Source organism: Platalea leucorodia (genome assembly GCF_965183815.1).
Source record: "Platalea leucorodia genome assembly, chromosome: 5".
NCBI lineage: Eukaryota > Metazoa > Chordata > Aves > Pelecaniformes > Threskiornithidae > Platalea > Platalea leucorodia.
The window spans coordinates 17,881,373-17,902,556 of record NC_138827.1 but is presented as its reverse complement, the minus strand read 5'-3'; the positions used below and the strand labels follow the sequence as shown (position 1 = coordinate 17,902,556).

General features: G+C 52.9%; 2 protein-coding genes across 2 annotated transcripts in view; both read right to left on the bottom strand.

Annotated features, from left to right (window-relative positions):
• The window catches only part of TRAF7 (TNF receptor associated factor 7), a 40,807-nt gene extending 29,756 nt beyond the window's left edge, over window positions 1–11,051 (bottom strand). The window contains exon 1 of the mRNA XM_082311680.1: window positions 10,950–11,051. The gene's annotated coding sequence lies outside the window, so the exon portion shown is untranslated. The remainder of the gene's footprint in view (window positions 1–10,949) is intronic.
• Window positions 11,052–12,763: 1,712 nt separating this feature from the next.
• The window catches only part of RAB26 (RAB26, member RAS oncogene family), a gene marked incomplete at its 5' end in the record, with an annotated part of 34,114 nt that continues 25,693 nt past the window's right edge, over window positions 12,764–21,184 (bottom strand). The window contains 7 exons of the mRNA XM_082312068.1: window positions 12,764–15,701; window positions 15,986–16,062; window positions 16,519–16,575; window positions 16,742–16,807; window positions 19,423–19,475; window positions 19,861–19,927; window positions 20,791–20,832. Coding sequence (XP_082168194.1) covers window positions 15,599–15,701; window positions 15,986–16,062; window positions 16,519–16,575; window positions 16,742–16,807; window positions 19,423–19,475; window positions 19,861–19,927; window positions 20,791–20,832 — 465 coding nt within the window. The 3' untranslated portion in view covers window positions 12,764–15,598. The remainder of the gene's footprint in view (window positions 15,702–15,985; window positions 16,063–16,518; window positions 16,576–16,741; window positions 16,808–19,422; window positions 19,476–19,860; window positions 19,928–20,790; window positions 20,833–21,184) is intronic.

Sequence of the window (21,184 nt, the reverse complement as noted above, 5' to 3'; positions counted from 1 at the left end):
AGCAGTCTTCCAAGAGGTACTGAGAAAGGCCTTTTCCAACTGTATCAAAGAAGTTAGAAGGAGGCAGAAAAGAGCTGGTGTTGTCGACATTAATACCAGCTGCCTACAGCACTTGGAAAAATCTCCACCAGATCTCTGAACCTTGGCTTGGCATCTGAACCCTGCCAGCTACGCTGTCCTGTGCTCCCACGCTCGAAGCATCCCTCCAGGGTGGCTCATGGCCCTCCCTGGGGCAACCCTGCACTGGCCACGGGCAGCTCCTGCCCCTGCTCTGACTGCAGGCAGAGCTCCTCAGCCTGTGGGGTCCGAGCAGAACCGCGTCCCAAGGAGATACAGACTACGACACAGTGAAAGTATCAAATATTTTGTGTTACAAAACATGTGCGCTCTGTGACCTAGAAGAAAAACTAAGATTTACTGGAAATCACAGCATTCTTTGGGTTGCTAAATCCTTCTCAGATGACCAAATACAAAGGGCCTCCAGAAATCCCCTGAGTATCTTCAGCACTCTGCAGAGCAGCAGCTCAGAAGCCCTCACACTGGAAACATTCTCCCAATTTTCCGGCCCAGGACTCTACAAGGTCAGGTTATGATTTACAGCAAAACAGGTTGCAGAGGCACCCTGACACCTGCAGTGAGAGGACAGGCTCCATTTGCTCTGAAAAGACAAGAACTGTTGAAAGAAATTGTGTGTCCCAGCAGCACAACAGCACAGGGCTGCCCCCTAAACCAGAGAGGCAGGCCTGGACCCATGTGTCTGGAGATCAGCTTGGGAACCCAGCCTGTGATCCAGACTCTCCTTGCCTGGAGTGAATTTTTATTCTTTTTTTCTTTTCTTTTTTTTTTTTTTTTTAACATGAAACTTTAGTGGTTTTGACAGTATGTCCTGGTTTCGGCTGGGATAGAGTTAATTTTTTTTTCCTTCTAGTAGCTGGTATAGTACTGTGTTTTAGATTTAGTATGAGAATAATGTTGATAACACACTGATGTTTTAGTTGTTGCTAAGTAGTGCCTACACTAGCCAAGGACTTTTCAGCTTCTCATGCCATGCCAGCGAGAAGCTGGGAGGGGACACAGCCAGGACAGTTGACTCACGCTGGCCAAAGGGCTATTCCATACCATATGCCGTCATGCTCAGTATTTAAACTGGGGGGAGTTGGCCAGGGGGCAGCGATCGCTGCTTGGGAACTGGCTGGGCATTGGTCAGCGGGTGGTGAGCAATTGCATTGTGCATCACTTGTTTTGTATATTCTTTTATCAATATTATTATATTCCCTTCCTTTTCTGTCCTATCAAACTGTCTTTATCTCAACCCACAAATTTTACTTTTTTTTTTCTTGCCCCCCCAATTCTCTCCCCCATCCCACTGGGGTGGGGGGGAGTGAGTGAGCGGTTGTGTAGTGTTTAGTTGCCTGCCGCGTTAAAGCACAACACAGTAAAAAAAGAGGGGAAGAAATCTACCCTGGAAAAAGGAAGCTGTGGGGACCCGCTATTCGCTAAATCACATGGCTGATAGTGACCAGATGCGAGGGAGGGGAAGGGCTAGGTTTCAGCATTTGCACACCACAGGAATCAACTCAGGCTTTTGAGACTCAGCAAGAAGAAAAGACTTAAAATTCCTACTTTAGTAATCCAGGCAAGGAAAAACCCAACCACCAGGAGTTGCAGAGAGCTGGGGAAAGCAGTGCTCTTTCTACCCAGGATCAGGAACAGAGCTATTTACTGCTAGCTGTCTCACACTGCTGCCAACCCCATCGCTGCACCTCAAAGCAGGGAGGGGAATCACCCCTGGGACCAGTGCCGTGGCTGATCCTCTGGTTGTGCTGAAGAGTTTGCCCACAAGAGGGGTCTGACGGGACCGGCACAGTACCTCACGGGTCTCCTCTCAGCCCCCAGAGCACACACCCACACCTGGCTATTCCCAACACTCAGCAAAAGATCCTTACAACCAACCTCAAGAGCAAGGCCAAGGCTTTGAGGGGGTACATGGCATGAGGAGAAGGGATGGCAGAGTATCTTGTCCTTCACAAACATCACATAACCTGCCTGGTCCCGGTTAGGAGCCAGTTCCTAATGCGGGAACCACACTATTGCAGGCACAACGGCACTGCTGGGGTTTGTGCTCCAGCTGCTCTCCAGGGCGAGACATGGGCACGGCACCGGATCCCGCAGGTGAAACATGGCGCTGCTGGGGAGTGCCTGGCAGACGCAATGCCCCACACTGCACAGTGTCTCTTTACCAAGAAACCTGCAAGTGTCTCTGCCTTACACAATCAACAGCTCATAAAGCTCAGTGATATGTCCTACATCTGCTTTATTCTTCTTTTTTTCCCTCCCTCAGTTCACTGAAGCTCTCTAAGGTTATTCACCCCTGCGGAAACTGCTGGGCTGGCAAAATCATACACAGCAGGAGTGTTTGCTGGAGAGCGAGGCCAATGCATGCAGCTGGCCTCATAAGAAAGGCAGGCATGGGGTTATCCTGCTCTGGCTGGGAACGGGCTGTGGGTGACGTGAATTTCCTTATTTCACAGCCTGGGTATTTATGTCATAAGACACAAGCTCCTGTTCCTCTTACAACACCGCGGCCAGAACGGGAAGGGTTACACATCCTTGAGAGTGTTGGCACATCACTAGGGAAATACTCTTACAAAAGCTAAAATGCATCGTGCTGCTCCAACAGCCCAGCTCAGCAGGACAAGGGCAAGGCAAGGCAAGCAGGTGCCGAGAGCAGGGGGTGTGCGTTTGTGGACTACCCCCCCTTCCTCGGCTGCATCGCAAGCTCTCACACAGCCAGGACTCCTCTGGGGAGGTAACAGGGCTAGTAAATCCAGTCCAGTTTGGGCAGGCTCTGTCCACTTTGTTCTTCTGCAGTACCAAGGTGCTCCCCACACTTTCTACCTGTGAACTGATTCTCAGTGGCCCACAGCAACCTGCAAGGGACTGCCTCAGACCAAAGCACAAATGAGACAAGATTCATGAGCTGAAATGCTAACTCTTCTACAGAGACAACCATGGGACACTCACTCTGGCTTTCTTGGTCAGTGTCTCCGGTGGAAATAGTACTCATTTCGTAAGTGCTTGGGAATTTCATTAACAGGGCTTAAAGAACATGGTGACAAGGACTATCAGCATCTAGTCTGACTTGTAAAACACGGGCCATAAGAACGTGCGTCAGCTACAGCAGATCACAGAGATAGACATCTCTCAGGGTGGTCACAGGACAGGAGGCAGAGGGTGGAGCTCAATGGTCACTTCTCAGGTTAGAGAAGACTACGCAAGGGTTCCTCCAAGAACCACTGCTGAATAAGCTTTTTCAAGGTCATAGGTGAAGATGTTGAACGTGAGCAGTGAAATTGCCCAGTCTGCAGATGACACTAAGCTCCTCTGAGTAGTCAAATACCATGTTGACGGTAAGGAACTCAAGAAGAGCCTCACAAAACTGAGGAGACAAAAAGGTTGCAGATGAACTTTTATGGAGATAAATGTCAAGCAACGCATCTAGGGAAAAATAATGAAAGCGGGCCTATGCAATGCTCAGCTCTGACCTGGCAGCTACAACTCAGGAAAGAGACACCGGAGTCTCTGTGGACAGTTAGCTGCAATTCTCAGCCCAGAGGACAGCAGCAGACAAACAAGCCAACAAAATGCTGAGCAGCATCAGAAAAGCTGTGGAGAACAACTGCGAGACTGTCATTTGGGTGCTACATAAAACCTTGATGTACTTGTCTCCTGAGTACAGTAGCGGTTCTGGTTTTTGCTTCGGAAGAATGCCACAGTGTAGTTAGAGAAACTTCAGGGACTGACAAATAAAATCATCAATGGGTTGTAGTCCCTAATCCAGCTGCTCTGAGTGGTGGGAAAATATGAGGCAAATGGATGGTAGAAATTGGTCAGATTGATGTGCTCTCTGTTAATAGTATCCATTTTCGGAACTGCTGAAGACAAAACTGGGGCTAGGCAGACCAACGCTCTGACCCAGCTGGGCTTTTCCTACACTCTTAGGGTGACCTCTCTAAGACCAGGCTCATACACTGAGAGGTGCAGTCAGTGCTAGAGGAACATAAAACGTGAACAGAGTTTCAGCCTTACCAACAGAGCACGGCACTTCCATCTGGTGGGTCTTTGCTTCTGTGGAACAGAGACAGTCTTCTTATTGTTTACAAGTTTTTGCATTCCTCTTAAAAGTCATACAAACTTTTCTGAGCTACTTAAAGTGAGACCATAATTGTACTGAGCTGTCATCAATAAGAATAAAAGTACTATTGCTAATTGCTGCTACTTTTACCAGCTCTTCAATTGACTGCAGAGCTGAGAGAGCACATTCAACAGCTGTTTGAACACTGTCATTCCTTTGTGCAAATGCAGTTCAGAAAGGTAAATCATTTTGTACTAGGTGCTTTTCCTAAAGGGTAATGAGTCCTTGGGATAGAAAAACTTTTTGCAATACTTCATGTTAAAACCTGAAGCAGTAACTTTCAGATGTGCCTGTAACGGGATCAAAAGTGATTGCTCTGGTGGAATAAAGCATCTCATTTTTTCCCAAAACCCTAAGTTAGAAGTTAGAACAGAGGCCAATGTTCAATGCTGTTTCCATGACACAAAAGCTATACTTGAAGCTTTACTTCCATTTTAGGAAACCTGGAAGCATCCACCTACTACACCATTTTTCTTATGCATAAGGCTGCAGACCAGGTTCCGGTAGTGCCTGACCCCTGCAACTGAGATTGGCTTGTCTCAGCTCAGTACCTACGTGGTTGCTGGTGGGGTGGCCAGGCTGGCAGAAGCTGGCACGCTCAGAGCTCTTCCACACAAGGCCCTTAATCAAAAGGTGCTTTAAAAGTTGGCCCTAACATTACACTGCTGCATGCTGTTCCTTTCACAGCTTGTGATCTTTCCCACATCCTCACTCAAAGAACAGACCCCATTCAGAGACCTTCACATTATTAAATTGCAGATTTGTTTAAGAAAAAAGAAAAAATAATCCAACCAAGCCCCCAAACCAACAACCTCCTACCCCTCCAAGACAAAAATCTCAGTCCTGCTGCTGTTTCTTCAGAGGGAGTGGCCATCTCCTCTGTGCAAGGCAGGTCATGATATAAGATATCATTGATACAAGGGATCTCTGAAGATACCATGCCAACCCTATGCTGGGCTGCATCACAAGCAGCGCGGCCAGCAGGTCGAGGGAGGTGATTCTGCCCCTCTACTCCGCACTGGTGAGACCCCACCTGGAGCACTGTGTCCGGCTCTGGGGCCCTCAGCACAGGAAAGACATGGACCTGTTGGAGCGGGTCCAGAGGAGGCCACAAAAATGATCAGAGGGCTGGAACACCTCTGCTATGAGGAAAGGCTGAGAGAGTTGGGGATATTCAGCCTGGAGAAGAGAAGGCTGCGGGGAGACCTTATTGCAGCCTTTCAGTACTTAGAGGGGGCTTATAGGAAAGATGAGGACAAACTTTTAGCAGGGCCTGTAGCAACAGGACAAGGGGTAATGGCTTTAAACTAAAAGAAGGTAGATTTAGACTAGATATAAGGAAGACGTTTTTTACAATGAGGGTGGTGAAACACTGGAACAGGTTGCCCAGAGAGGTGGTAGATGCCCCATCCCTGGAAACATTCAAGGTCAGGTTGGACAGGGCTCTGAGCAACCTGAACTAGTTGAAGATGTCCTTGCTCATTGCAGGTCCTTTCCAACCCAAACTACTCTATGATTCTATGATATCACGCTTCAAAAACCAAGAATAGTCACCTACACAAATCACACCAGAACTGGTGCTAACTGGTCTTTCTCAGCCTTGCTTGACAGAGAGCAAGCAGCTGCCAAGACCCCACAGGGTCCTGTGGACTAGCTGAGGCTCTGCTGCTGGTTTCCCTGCTGCAAAATGGCCTGCAGGAATGTGGTAGATAGATGGGCTTGCAACTCATTTAAAAAAAGCTCTTAAGACATGCCAGGACAGCAGCAAAGCCTGGTTCTGGAGCGATGCAGCCTCTGTCCTGGCAGGACAGCACATGAGGAAGCAAAGCCTCTGTTTGAAGGGCTTCAATCTTGGTTGATCAGTTCAGGAGCAGCACGAGCTCACACAGAAAAACCCCTGCACAAACAGATCCTGAACTCCCTCGCACACCTCTCACCTCTGCCCTGCGCAGTGCCAACACGAGCACTTCAGCAAGGCTGTGACCGAGAGACTTGCCCATGAAAAACAGAAACTAATCCATCCTCAGCCACTCTAGTCCCACCCTTGGCTGGTAATTTACCAAAGTTCAAAAGCTTCCTCTCAGCTGGCCTGGGAAAGGAGTTAAACACCAATAAATGTACTAAGTTTTTAGCAGACACTGCACCCCATGTCCTCGAAGGAAGACAGAGGAACACTTGTCTCACCTGCTGCATTCTCTTTTCCTGGAGCCACCCTGCTAGACCCAAGGTGATCAGAGTTTCTTCTCTACTTTGTTCCTCAATTGCTGTGCAGTCACCAAGGGCTTTTCAAACTGCTTTGCCTTACAGGTGGCTGCATGTCTCTGGAAAGGTTTAACCACTCCTATCACATTATGGGATTCTTCAAGATTAAAGTCATAAGAAACCTGAGCCCATAATCATTACTTAAAATGCAGAAAGTATCACTTCCACCCCCTGCTCCCCCCCAACATCCTCCAAAGCTTTAAAATTTCGTGACATGCTCTTGCTTGCCCTCTGGGTACAATTTGATCATTTTAAAGATTCATCTGAAATGCATCAGCTCCTTCACAAAAAAAAAAAAAATCCAGTAAATTTCAGTCACCCACTCTTTTTTGGACAGTTTCCTTGGACTTTGCCACTGAGAACAAGCAGGAGAGCACAATGTAAGACAGCTACACTCACTGCTAGGGAGTGTTAACCAGCAACTGAGAAAGGGAGAAAACTGTAGTGCTTTACAGATAGCATGTCAGCTGGGCAAAATACAATCAAACTAGTGATGTCCTGCCTCTTGATAAACAAGCATTGAATCCTTGATTCCTGAAGAAATCAGTGGATGTGGACACTTCCACCATACCGTTAGCAGCTGTACTGTAGCCACAATGACTTAGGATGCAAGGGAGAGGCAGCGAGAGATACTGCCTCTTCTCACAAACTTGGCTTCTTTGCTCACAGCTTCACTTAAAGGATATTGAGGATCTCCTGTTTGTGAAACCACCAGAAGCAACCACAGAAAACACTTGCTGGATGGTTGCACAGTCAAGCGTTACACGTCCTTGCAAAGGTCACTCTGAAGGATCACAAAATCAGCATAATGCAGCTCCAGCTAGCTGGACAGGCGACAGGTACCCACTTCTAAACTGGCATTGGATTTCAGATACCTCCTGGTTCTTCACTAAGATCTAGACATGGCCATGAAAACAGTTCCTCCCTCACTACTGTCCGCGACGGCTAAAGCACAGCAGCCTCCCGGGGAACACTGCTGACACAGCCCTGACATCCGGCACCCAGGGCAAACAATTTACCTTGGAGGAAACTCACCATCAGCTGTCCAAGCTGGCACGGAGTGGCAAACCCCGGCAAGACACCACCATGACCGCGTTCCTAAGCTGTGGGCAGGCTTTTCCTCGGTCAAAATGTCTCTTTCGCTATCTGTGTGCGTGTATGTGTGTATCGCTCTTAAGTGATGTAAACAGAAAGGCATGCAGAGCAGTGGGCGATATGTAAATTCAGCTGGAAAATCCCACAGCTCAGCCAATCTCTGCGCTGCCTCACAGCTTTGCCCTGGCTGCTCTGAGACTGAAGAGGTTTAGTCTAGTGCAGAAAAAACAATCACTCTCTTAGCATACGCAGATTTATTCCTCTGATCAGAGAAATCTCCAGGGACAGGACGGCCCACCGCTCACTTTAAAGGGAGTTTGAGTTTCTCACCCTCTTTAGATAGTTCCCAAACTATTCATAATACTGAATATCAAGCAGCCAAACAAACAGCAACACAGTCTTTGCTTGGAGAGACAATCTAGGGAAATCCACTTAACTAAGAATTGCCACAAAAAGGCAGCGCTTTCCTGGGCCAGTGAGCAGGGATCACCTAAAGACAGGCATTGACAGTGGGAGCTTCTACTGCCAGGACACCCACCCAACACAGGAGAACAACGTGTTCCCACAGCTGAGGCTCTCCCAGGAGCAGGGGCTGCACGGAGAGCTCTCACCCCTCTCCAGCACCCCATACGCTTCCTGCTGTTTTTACACCTCCTTAAAAGCAGCAAGGTAATTCTGATGAAGCTCCGAACTTGGGCTGTGCTAAAGGCAGAGCGGGACCAGTCTGTAAATGGGTATGTTGGGGTGCCACTGCCCTGGACTCTTGGGGGAGTTACTGAGCTTGAAAGAAGGGTAACACGTACCCCTGTAAGCCACCACTCGCCTCCTCCCTTGCCCCAGGCAGCCGCTACATCCCCCAACCCAACCCATGGGCAGCAGATGTGCCAGGGTGTGCCTCATCATGCCCACGGCAAAGGAGTACAGCCAGGGAAGGGAAGACAAAGGGCAAAAAAATCAGAAAGAAAGAGTTCTGAGAGACTGAACTTGTTCACGTAACCTGAGTATTTAGTTAGTGAAACCAGGAAGGATTTTCTCACAAATGCCTTTCTCCTGGCACAGCGGAGCTTGGCTGAGACAACCTGAGAGGCAGGTACGATCACACTTCAGAAAGTGCCACAATCATGGCTAGCAGGGGCTAGGAAGGTCCCGCGGAACAGGCAAACACTTAGCCCATGAGGTGCCTAAGTGCTGAATGCCAGCTGAAGTCAACTGAAGCTGCAAAACGCTCAGCACTGCTCAGGACCAACCCTGTCTGCCATACAGCCACTGCATGGCAGGGCAGAGCAGGCACCAGCACCATCACACAGTGCTTGGCAACATCCCAGATCCCACGGGCCTCCCTGCAGCTCCAGCAGCACAGTTTTGTTTGTGGAGCCCCAGGAAGAGAATGGTTGACCGCAGAAGGGTTTCAGTCAGGGGACACAAACTCACCTGTGGTGCTTCACAAGTGGCTTAAGGTCATCTAAGGCTGCGCTGCCACAGGAACAGGCAGATGCGGGCCCAGCCCCACCACTCTGACGCTGCAGAGTGGCTGGTATCACCATGCGATCCCTCGGGTCAGGAAACCAAACTGCTTGAAAACTACGGATTTGGGTTTTCTTCCTTGGGTTCAATCAACACCATGAAAATTCATGTTTGGGTGTTATCAGTGATGGTACCTGCATTCCCTGACTGAACGTTCTGGTCACTCCAGTTGGGCTTAGGTTTCCCACTGCCACTTGGTAAAATTTAACCTCCCTCATTGTGAAACATTCCTTTCTGCAGGGCAGTTTCACCTGCAAGCCATCTGCTGCTGCACGCTGCAGCAAACCAAACCGCAAAGCTGGAGCTTTCTGTATTGTTGTGGCTGGATTTACCCTGGCCTTTCTCAGCCTCACTTGAGACCAGCAGTGCCCAGGGTGGGGGACCCCAGGACTTGGAGGGGGACCGGGCAGACTGCGGACAGTTCCCTGCTCCTACAGTTTTCTGCGTGACACTTAGGAAATCCCCAAACTCTTTGATCTTCTGCTCCCCAGCTATGCAATGAGGACAGCACTGTCTGCTCTCTCACTCCTTGTCAATGGTGATGGCCAGCTCTTTGGACTTGGGGTTAGTAGATGTCTGTACAGTATTTGACAAAACACAGCCCCAGTTTTTGGTAGTGCACTGAGTTATCTTCACCACAATGCACTTTCTGTCAACTACCTCCCCTCCTTGCACAGCTCCCAGGGACCTGTATAAAGGCTGTCATGAACATGGTTGACCTTCTCACGCCACTTTCCCTCAGCAAGGGCTTTCTGGAACAGTCCTTCACTCACACAGACCTCTCCCTGCAAACCCAACAAATGTCGTTGTGGCTGTAAGCAAGAGTCATGGACAAACGCTCAAAGCCAAAGCGCAACGGCTATTTAACGCGAACACTAAGTGCTTAAGACAGACTGAAAAGAATACATCACTGGGATGAAAAAGGAGGCAAAATTAAAGGGCTGGGACTGGAACAAAGTGTTTGGCAACATTGTCAAAGTTGAAAAAATAACTGCTAGGCCAGAGTTCTTCACAACACACCTACCCCCCAGGGGGTACAATAGTCTGGACCGGGCTTGCTACATACATATCAAACCTGACCGAATTATGTACCAGCCTTCTTCTCACACTCATTGGTCCCCAGCAGAGCCCGTCTGAGCCGTTGCCTTTGACACCAACAGAGCTCAACAGAGCTCAAAAGCAAGCTGAACTGAAAGAAAGTCCTCGCACCTGGCTTTCACACAACACAACAAGATCATCAGGCCACAATCACGGCTCAAACTGGAGTAAAGCGTGTGACAGCAAGTCAAACAGCTGTGAGCTGGCAGCAGAATAAGGCAGAACTAAACAGCGTGTTTGAAATGAAAGGACAATAGCGCAATTTCACTGCCTGCTCTGAGAAGAGATGTGTAATTGTCTTGGGGCGGTTACAGAGATCTACCACCAAACATCCTATATTGCTTAAGATGTGAAACCACAGCACAAGGAAACGAGGTTACCGGGAGATCGAGAGAGAACCATCAGCAACACGTGCCACAAGCCGGACAAGTAATGGAGCAGAAAAAGACAAAACTAAGCACGCCCCGCGATGCGATACGCCGAACAGCAAAGGGAAGGCAGCCGGGGTGAAGAACGCAAGACACGGACAGGACCGAACACGGCGGGAGGTGACACGCGAGCCCCTCTGTGCACTTGCAAAATCACGCTGGCAGCTGCACAGAGTTTAACGCCCAACAAGCGAACCCCCAGGGGAAGCGAGCCCGCAGCCCAGCGCCCCCGGCCCTCACCGCCCCCAGCGCCCAGCCCGGCCCTTCCCCTCACAGAGCAACCTCAGCCCCGGGCCGGCCCGGCTCCCCTCAGCCGAGGGCTCCCCTCAGCCCGGCCCCGCTCGTACCTGGCAGCGGCGGCGGCCGGAGCGCCAGTGCCCGGCCCCGGCACATCGCGACCGCGGGCCTGCTCCCCGCTCCTCTAGCGGCTCAGCTGCCGCCCGGGCCGGAAGCCCTGCGCCCCGCGCTCCTCGGGACTTGTAGTCCGGCACGCCGCCTTCCGCCCGCTCTTCGCCGCTCCTCCGTGACGCTCGGACTACAATTCCCAGCAGCCCTCGCGGCCCAGCGCTGATTGGCGCTTTCCCAGTCACTCTATGCTACAACCACTGTTGCTACTGGCTTGGCTCGGCCTCCTCCAGGGGCCAATCAGGTGGCGGCAGACCACCTCCTCGGGCCACGCTGCGCCGCGCGGCGCCATTGGAGGGAGGGAGGGAGGCGACCAATGAACGCTGGGAGAGACGGGAGCGCGATCACGCCAATCGCTCGCGATTGGCTGGGTGCGCGGGCAGCCTGACCAATAGCGACGTGGGAGGGGTTATAAAGCCCGCAGCGCGGGCACGTGGTGGTCTTTCCGGCCAGGAGGTGAGGGGCAGCGGGCGGCGGCGGGGCCGTTACCGGGGGCGGGCCGGTGATGATCTCTATCCACCTTTCTGACACCTCGTCTGAGGGCGGCGGGCGGCCGCGGCCCCTGCTGACCATCCACGGCTGAGGCCCGAGGGAGCCGCGGCGCGGACGGGACGGGCGGTGCGGCCCGCTCTCACCGCGCTGCTTTTTCTTCTCAGGGGCCGGCGGTAACGGGATCGGGCCGGTGAGAACCAGATGGCGGCGGCCTGAGGGGCGGTGAGGCGCGGGCGATGAACGGCGACGTGGGAGCCCGGCGGCGGGCGGGCGGCCTTCCCGGGGCCTGGGCGGTGCGGCCTGGGCCCCGGGTTTCGGGGGGTAAAATGCGGTATCGGTTGTTTGTAGCGTACCGTGCATCCCCGTAAGCTACTTCTGGGATCTGCAGCCACAGGGAAAGCACGAGTGGGTCTCAGGCGGGTGAAACTGGGGCTGGAGTAGCTACTTCGTGTCCTTGGCGTAGGTGCCCTTCAAGGTATAGCGTAGGCTGCAAGCTCTGGAGCAGAGCAAGCGATGCAGCTCTGAGTACGGCTAAAAAATGTACTCTTCTGGGGTTGCTGTATCACACGGGGAAGCTGCTGTTTCTCATGTTGTACAGGTTGGAGTCGGGGCAGTTTTGAAAGCACAAAAAAGCAGCTGCAGAACTGCCTGAAGTACAAGAAATCAACAGGCATTGACTTTTACCACATGTGGTAGCTTAAGAGTGGACATAACGGCAGGTGGTGGCTGCAGTAGCGTGGGTCACTGAGAGGATGCACAGACAGCAGTTCTTGCAGTACGTATGAACTCCAGTGCTAGATTGTGTAAATGACCGATTTAAATCTTGGAGACCTTGAGGCTGACTAGCTTTTTAATAAAGTTTTCAGAAGACTTGTTTTGCTTTTGCTTCTGTTCTTAACAAATCCCACGGGGAGCATGTAAAACCACAGACCAACTTCAAAGTTTGCATTTGGGCACCCAGCAGACCATTTCTGCTACTACTATGCACTTCAGGGGAACTGGAGTGTCTTAACATGTGTGCTGCAGATTAGCTTAGCCCAGCTCCCTTTAATTCTTGCTGGGTGTGTTGGAGCACCTGAGCTGGTAATGGAAGGATCTAGGGGGGGGGTTCAAGAATGGGCTGAGCTCTTTGAATGATCAAACAGTGCAGGTGTGTTTGTTAGACAAACAAAATACCATTGTAGCCACAAAGATTATTAAAAAAATTTATTAACAGGAATGAAACAAAAGCTGTAAACAAGAGCCAGCAAAAATGAGAAGTTGCATGTAATGCTGAGTTCTCTGGCTTGTTTGAATGCACCGAACAATTAATTCTTCGTCGCTTGGTGGCAGTAAAGGCCCGTGTAAGAAGATGCCGAATAACAGTCTGAGGAAGAGCTTCGGGGCGAGGTCAGTGCGCAGGCACTGGGAGACCAGTCCTATGGAGGGAACTTGTGACTGGGAGAGATGAGGACTGAGTCTGGCTTAATGTTTAGGTCTAATACCCCAAATGCAGCTGTGATGTCTCTGCTGTAGTAGAGTTAGCTCCCAACAGGCATATTTAAATACTCCAAAGGGCAGCATTTACATCTTCCTTATTTAAATTAGTTTTTAAATTGTTTTTGGTCCCATGCTGAGGAATTAAGTTAAGAGTTGTAAGCTTTTTCTACAAGATGGCAAGATGCAAGGCTCTCCTGCCCTGCGAGGAAGAGAGAAGGCAGCAACCCGATGGGAGCATTAAGAATACCGCTGGTTATTTCTGCCTCCAGGGAGACTCCCTGCAGCCTCTGGGGTAGCGTGTCTGTGCAGCGACCGGCACCTCGGGACAGCGGCTGCTGCTGCACTGCTAAGGTCGGGCTGAGAAAGTGCAGGGCCAAAGGCGGACGTGGGCAGAGATCAGGCACGGGAGCTGTTTGAGCTGTTCTGTGCCGCTGCCAGGCTGGCCCTTCCCTGCGCAGCTGGGAACTGGTACTTAGCAAGCTCAGGACTAGAGAAAAATCCCACTCCCTTTTTTCTTAACCTCAGCCAGCAAGTGTGTGCTACCCAGCCCAGCATGAGAATGGAGGAGGCTGTAAGATAAGCGGCTTCGTGTAGGAGGCATTTGTCAAGTAGCAGCCACAGGAGCACAGCGAAGCTCACCAAAGCAGCATGAAACAGCGAGTTTTGCAGATCCCCGCGCACTTCTTGATGGTGCCCGAGTAACTTGCAGCGCCTCCCCTGTGTTCTGTTGCTACTTGCAAACAAACCTTAAGAGAGCGCTTGTAGCAGGCACTACCACCTTTTAGAGAGGGTAAAGGTGAAGAGCGTTGTTCCAGTTAATTCAGAGAAAGTCTCGGCTGAGAAATGGATGGCTGCTGCTCCGGCGGGAGCAGCTGTGCCAGTGCTGGCCATTCCCTTGGATCTGTGGGGACCACTGCTGAGGTGGGGCACAGCAGGGGGCCCCGACGGCCATGCCCCCACGGCCCCTGCCTGGTCCTGCAGTGCTGGCACTGGCAGCAGGGGTCTGCTCCAGGCTGTGCGCTGCAAATATTCCTGCAGGAACGGTTTTTCAATAAATAATTTAAATAAAATTTAAATCAGTTGAAAGATTTATTTCTCCCTAAAAACCTATTTAGGAAAAAATGCTCTGTTTGCAGTAGGTTTATTTTGGGATCCTTTTTCATACTGTTACTGTGCAGGACCCACTTTAAGCAGTAGCTGCTCGTTTTACTGCAGCTCCCTGAGGAGCATAGCTCTGAGGATCCCCTGCTTGACCACGTGCAGGAGCTGCGGAGGGTCTTTGTGCACGCCAGGAATGCAGCGCTGGAGCGAACACCCCGAGCAAAGCAAGGGGCAGGGGCGCCTGAACCCGCTGCTGAGAGCTGGTGCTTGGCTGGAGAGCGAAGGATGGGTTATTTTATTTTTAAGTGGCCCATTTAGGGCAGCATGGGGAGGTTCGGTGTGGTTGGCACCTGGTGTCGTGAGTGTGGAATTTTCAAAGAATAAAATAATTGCCAAAGGCCAAATACTTCATCCAAATTCAAATTTGTACTTGGAAGTGCAGCTTTAAAAAAAAAAAAAGCCAAATGCCTGACACAGACCAAAGGGGTGAGGAGTCCCTTGAAGAGCGCTGGCGGGAGAGTCTGAAGCCTGTGAAATCAACGCCTACAGCGTTCCCCCCAGCTTTCTTCAGTTAACAGAAAGAGCTGTCCCAAGACAACTTTGAAGAAGATATCAAAGCATTGTTGCAGTCTAAAAACGCTATCATGCTTACATGAAGGTATTTGAATAAGCTGCAATACATTAGATTTCTTCTCAATTAAAGTACTAGAAACAGCAGTAGTAAGAGAACCAAAGCCTTTACCGAACAGATAAACATTCAGGAAATCTCTGTACAACAGATAGATAGGTTAGCAGGAGCTTACTCAAACGGACGGCTAAGCTCTTGTCTTCTGCAGGGAAGAGGAGAAACCTTCATCAAGGAGGTGTTCTACACCACATGAAAGATGGACAGACCTAAGTAAGCAACTATAAAAATGGTTGCCTTGAAAACAAGTCTTTCCTGCGTGCCCCAGGCCAAGGGTTCAAACAGCTGAATTCCAGCTACACAGGGAAAGAAAAGGGAATTTGGGACTTTTTCCTACCCAGATGTTCAGTGTGGAGAAGGCGTTCTTTCCCCTTAGTCAGACCATAATTCCTACTAACATTAAAGAAGCCTCATGACGCTCCTGGCTGCTGCTGAACGGGTAGAGACAGCCAGGTCTGCTGACTGCCCCGGCCCTGGCAGGAGCGACGGCGAGACCCCAGCCCACACCAGTCTGCTCCTGAACACCCACCTCCCACCTGCATGGGGACAAGCGGCTGTGAGCCAGGCGGGAGCGACCGGTGAGGGAAGCCGGGGGGCTCGCAGTGCGGATGGATGCGATGGGGGCTCGGGGAGCAGCGCCTGGCTCGTGGCTGCAGCCTGGCCAGCAGCCGCCCCGGCTGAGCGCGCTTTTGCTGCTGCTTCCATTCCCCATGTCGCAGCTCACCTTTTAGGCAGATACAGACACGACAGACAGACATGCACACACTGTCCACGAGGAGAGAGCGCGGCACACAAACACTTGGCATGAGTCTCTGTACAAATGCACCGAGCGCATTAGGACCTGCAGCAGCCCGAGCCTCTCACTTCCTTCTTCACGTAGTCATGGAGCTTGAATTTGGGCTCGTTGGGCAGCTTCATGGACCTGTGCTTCAGTTCTCTGTGGGAAGGGGAAAGCCACATTACTTTTCTGCCTATGCTGCCTGCTTCTAAGCTGCCTGGCCCAGCTCAGTTGAACTCGACTTGGTCTAGATGGTTTGCTAAAGCTCCCCCAGAAGAGATACTTCATAGCTCATCTGAGATGACAAGTACTTGCCAGCACAAGAGCTGGAGGTGGGAGCCCAGGGAATGAAAGGGTGGGTGACAATGACAGCCTTTATCTCAAAGACTGCTGTCCCCGCCACGGGAGAGGTGCCCAGCATGGCTGCCGCACCAGTCACTTACTTTGCAATGGCTGTGAACGCTAATTCAACATTGAGGCCACTTCTTGCGCTGGTCTCCATAAAGGGCACTCCGTACTCCTGCGGGACAAGACACACCGGCGTCAGAAATGCCACCCGAGGTGTCCCCAGGGACTCGGGAGCTCCTGGCTCGCACCGAGCCCTGGCAGCCCCGGCCGACATCGGTGCCTGCTGCGTGAGCTCGTACCCCGCCCTGGGAGAGGGGCTCTGCCACCGTGGGCAGGAAAAGCCGAGCGAGGGTCCACAGCTTGGGCCTTTCTTACACAACTTCAGAAATAATTTTTGAGGACAAAGAAGCGAAAAACATTAGTGGAAGCTTAGAGGAAGAAGAGCAGATGAAGAGAAAGAGGAGAGCAAGACAAAGGAAGAAAAGCAGACGTATTTTTGGGTCAGACTGGTCTCCAGTTAATCATTTCACTGGTGTACATCAGCAAGTACATGTTGGCGCGCTCACACATCCCCAGTCAGAGCATGTAACAACCGAGTCCACTGCAGCAGATGGACACCCTCACGTACCTTGGCTAATTTTTCTCCATCTTCCCTTTTCACCACTCTGTCCTGGGCTGAATCCACCTGCCGACAGTAATGGCAAAGAGGAATTTGGGATGATTTGAAAGGTTAGCAGTAGACAACCCTCATGTCCCCTTACACCCTCCCAGGCTCCCCTGTCCGCAGCTGCAGTCGCAGGACTGTCAGGCAAGGAAGAGGAGGCTCTGATGAAGCCATGGAGCCAGCTCACCTTGTTTCCCAGTAACATGAGGACCACGTCTTGCTGCGCATATTCATGAATCTCTGTCAGCCAAGCCTGGAGGGAGACAGCCAGAGAGAGGGGTTAGCAAGAGCTCCGGGAGGAGGAGGGGGAGGATGGGGGGCTGCCCTGGTCCTGGGCACCGGGCACCCTCCGTGGGAAACGCTGTTGTCCCTGAGCAATGCTGGGGTGTGTTACACGGGCACAGGGAGGAGGTGGCTGAGAGTTACATGCAAAATGAAATGCCCAGCTCAGACACTCGGCTGTGCAGGGCGGGAGCTGCAGGCAGGGAGCTGCAGGCAGGGAGCAGCTGGTCCCACAGATACCCTGTGATTCAGCAGCACCCTGGAAGAGGAGCTGCCTGCTTCCCTACGGTTCAGTAGAAGCCAGCCAGCAGCCAACAACTCAGCCCCGAGGACACCCTTTCCCTGCAGACAAACAGGCACCCCAGGGTGCCACCGAGCCTTGGGGGACCCATTTTGCTGAGCAAATCCGGCACCCCGCTTTGGCTGCTGACCAAGCCCCAGTTCTCAAGGATAATGGCAGCCTTTCAACCCTGCTGCCCGCTCTGTCTGACCACAGGCACTTGTAGGACTTTAACCCAAATTCCTCCTTGGTTGGGACGTTAAGACTAAACATCCTTTTGCAGGGTAAGGCCAAAGGTTTGCTCTGGGGTGTGCCCCATACCCACATCCTGAACATGCTGCCCCTGTGCCAAGCACGCTCAACCCGGCAGGTGGCCAAACCTGCCTCCCCGAGCCATGGGGTGGCTTCCCTGCCCTCTAATCCAGCCTAATCTAATCAAACCTGCCCTAATTCCCTGTAATCCCTGACCCCACAGTGTGAGCGGTTGCTCGCTGCCTCTCAGGCGGGCAGTGCTGCCGCAGACCATGCCCCAGCTCCGAGCACCAACACTGGGCTCACGGCAAGCACTGGGTGATCCCAGCTCCACCACTGCTCCTCACCCAGCAGCATCCTGCACCAACCCCCAGCCGGCCAGGAAAGTGAGGGATGATTTGGGATTAGACCGGGAGCCCAATGTACGCGGATGCAGTCCCAGGACCCCATCACACCCAGCTGGGCTCGGGGCGCTCAGCTCCATGGATGGGTTGGTCCAAGGGACAGTCGGTCACTCCTGACAACCCCTCAGCTCCCTTCTGGCACTGCTTCTCCTCCATCACTCTTTCCAGTGCCTCACACTAGCCCTGGGCACTCATTCCTCCCCACTGGGGCCACACGTGCCCTGTGGACATCCCTCCTGCAGCCGTCCCTCCTGCATCCCTGCGGGGCCAGGAGAGCTGATGCTGCAGATGGGGCCACGTTACCCAGCAGCGTGAAACCTCCAAGTGATTTTCCATCTCATTGCAGGATCACAACCTCAGTGCAGATCCACAGCCTGGTTAATGACCAGCACTTACTCTCCATTACGCCCAGCAGCAGACACCTCTCCTTGAGCCATCCAGCTTGTCAGGCTGGAAAATGCCACCGTTGGCCAGCCCCCAGCTCCCACGCTTGCAGGAAGCATTCCTGGTGCCGGTGACATGGGAGCAGGGTGGCAGGACATGCCCTGTTCCCCACCACTGCACTGCAGGCGCAGCGGGGTGGCAGGCATGGGGCTGCCAATGGAAGGATGCTCCAGAGCAGGGACATCTCTGGACACCCGGGGCCAGAGGGTCAGGGTGGTGCAGGACCCCCAGGAGCCAGTGTGGCGGATCACGGCTCCCCGCTCCCCGCCTGGGGTGTTAATGCTGGCATGGCACCTCCCATGCTATCGAACAGGGTGTTTTTGCAGGCATGCAGCCTGCTCACCACAGATGCACATGGTGTACTCCACATCTGGGACATGAGCAATTATGTCCTATTCATTCAGGGCTAATTGTTCCCAGGGTTCATGGTATGCTCTGCCAGCACTGGTGTAGTTCGCCCCCAGAAGCCGCACGGGTCCTGCGGGGCAAGAGGAGAGGACACCAACGCCAGGTCCTCCTGCCCCCCCGCACAGCGAAGTACCCACGAGCAGCATTTGCTCTCCCTGCCTCTGGCAGATTTAACGGAGCCCTCTGCTCTGACACCACTCCCCAGCACCCCTGAAGCACCCACGTGGGGGCTCAGGGTCAGCCGGGGGGGCCAGCTCTGCGGGGAGGGGGCAGACTTGGGTGGCACAAGGGGCCCCCACAAAAGCCATCGGGAAGGGCAGGTCTGCTGGGGGTGAGGAGCGTGCAGCAGGATGCGACCCTCTCCCCTGCCCAGGTTTGGCACTAAGGCGGGTGGGGGCAACGCACACCCCAAGCCCAACCCGTCAGGACCAGAAGGTGCAGAGGAGGATGAGCGAGCACCTCGCTCAGTAAAGCTACCTGCGCTCCTTTACCGGAGCAAGTTCTCCAGCTGGTGCTGTAATGATACACAACATTAATTTGCTGGTGAAGTGAATCTGTCACCCCTTTTATTTGCTATGAAAGAGAAAACCTTCTCCATGTGTCCTCTGCTGTCCTTGTAGGCAGACCTGCCGTCAGAGAGGCACTCGGCATTAAACACAGCCCTTCTGGAAACAATCACGGGTCACCCCTCCAACACACGTATCCTGCAGCACGTTCCCCTCCCTGGCCCGACCCACAACCGCGACCCAGCATTGCACATGAGGGACTGGCAGAAGGGGCCCAGGGGTGCTGCCGTACCTGGATGTTGTCAAACGATGCTTTGTTGGTGACATCGTAGAGCAGGAGCAGGGCTGTGGAGAGAGGGACAGTGCATTACTGCCAGCGCCGCAGTGCCGGGCAGGAGCACGGCCAAGCAGAGCCCACAGCTCAGAGCTTGCTCTGCACTGTTCCCCAAGGCAGCGCACGCCCCGCTGCGGGTCACGCCAGGGGACGCAGCGTTAAAGCACTGCTGAGGTCCCCGCTGCAAAATGTAAAGCAACATGCTTAAATCCACTACAGGCAATGCCTTAGACACATGGTGTTTGCACCTCAACATGCAGAGGCTCCTCCATCTTCTTCCCACGGGGAAACCGCTCCAGTGATTCCTGATTCACCTGGCCTGGAGTCACGGCTTGGGGCCCCGAAAAGCCGGAGGGAGGGAGCTCCCCCCCGGGAAGCAGAGGTGGCCATGCTTACCGTGGGCATCCCGGTAGTAGGCGTGGGTGACGCTGCGGAAGCGCTCCTGCCCGGCCGTGTCCCAGATCTGGAAGGCAGACGGGAGCAGGGGGTCAGCCACGACCTGCCGCCACACGGGCTGAGGGACCCACCCAACACCAAAACCAACGCCAAACCAAACGGCATGGTGCAACCCCAAGAAGCTTCTTCAGCCTTTTGCTTCTAGGGACAGTAATAGGAAAAATGACAAGTGCAATAAATATTGAAGCATCACCTCCCCGCTCCTCAGCACATGGAGATGATGGTGTGTGGCAAAGGGCTCCCAACATGTCCCTTAATCGGAAAATCTATCCAGCAGATGGATGTGTGGGGACCCGCTAATTTGATTTATCAGTTTTTAATGCAGCAATACATTTGCAGAGTGCCACGCTGCTGCCAGGGGAGGATCAGCGCTAATGTCGTTACTGAGCTCTGGGCAAAGGGGTCAGAGAAACGGTCAGGTCTCAGGGAGCTGTAGGGGGACATGAAATTTCCCATGTGTCCCACGGGCTGGACACAGGCTGAGCCAGGGGACGTGGATCCCTTCGGAGGATCTCTGTTGCTCTCACCATCCCCCAGCTCTCCCAAAGCAGGAGCCGCCTAGAAACGCTGGGCAAACCCCGCAGGCACTGCTCTGGTCTCACCAGCTCCAGCCACAGTCATTGGCAAGCAGGCAGAAGGGCTGGGATGGGGATCACCGCGGCCAGAACAGCCCCCAGCTTCGAGCAGGCTCCCGCCGAGGGGACAGAGCAGCCAAAAGGGCCTTTAAGGCTGTCCCGGGGTGGGAGACGTGATGGCAAAGGATGGAGATGAGGGACCTGCTTCTGGGGTGCTCCTCTGCCAAGGGGCTTTGCCCAGCCCCAAACACCCAGGCGGGGCAAGGGAGCTGCTACCAGGGCCACAGGGACATACCTGCAGCTTCACCTTCACCCCATCCACTGTCAGCACCTTATTCTGAAAGAGAAGAGAAAGGGCGGTGAGAGGCGAATGGGGCTGCGGGACGCCAAGGACCCCGGGGAGACACGTGCACCTCAGCCCCCCATCCCAGGCTGCGTTTTGGCTCGAGCCCTTCGGCTGATCTCTGCTCCCTGTTTTTTAAACTTGCATACATTGGTCCCAGCGCCTGTTGGAGCCGTTTGCACCGTGGCCCAGCCAGAAGATCATTCCCTGCGTCTGCTGCAAGTTGCATCTATTTGGGTAGTTAAATCCTCATGTCTGCAAGGCTGATTTAGTGCGGAGCGCGGCTCAGGCTAGAAGACCTCTGGCAATAAATTAATGAGCACCAGCATCCCATCTTAATAGCCTT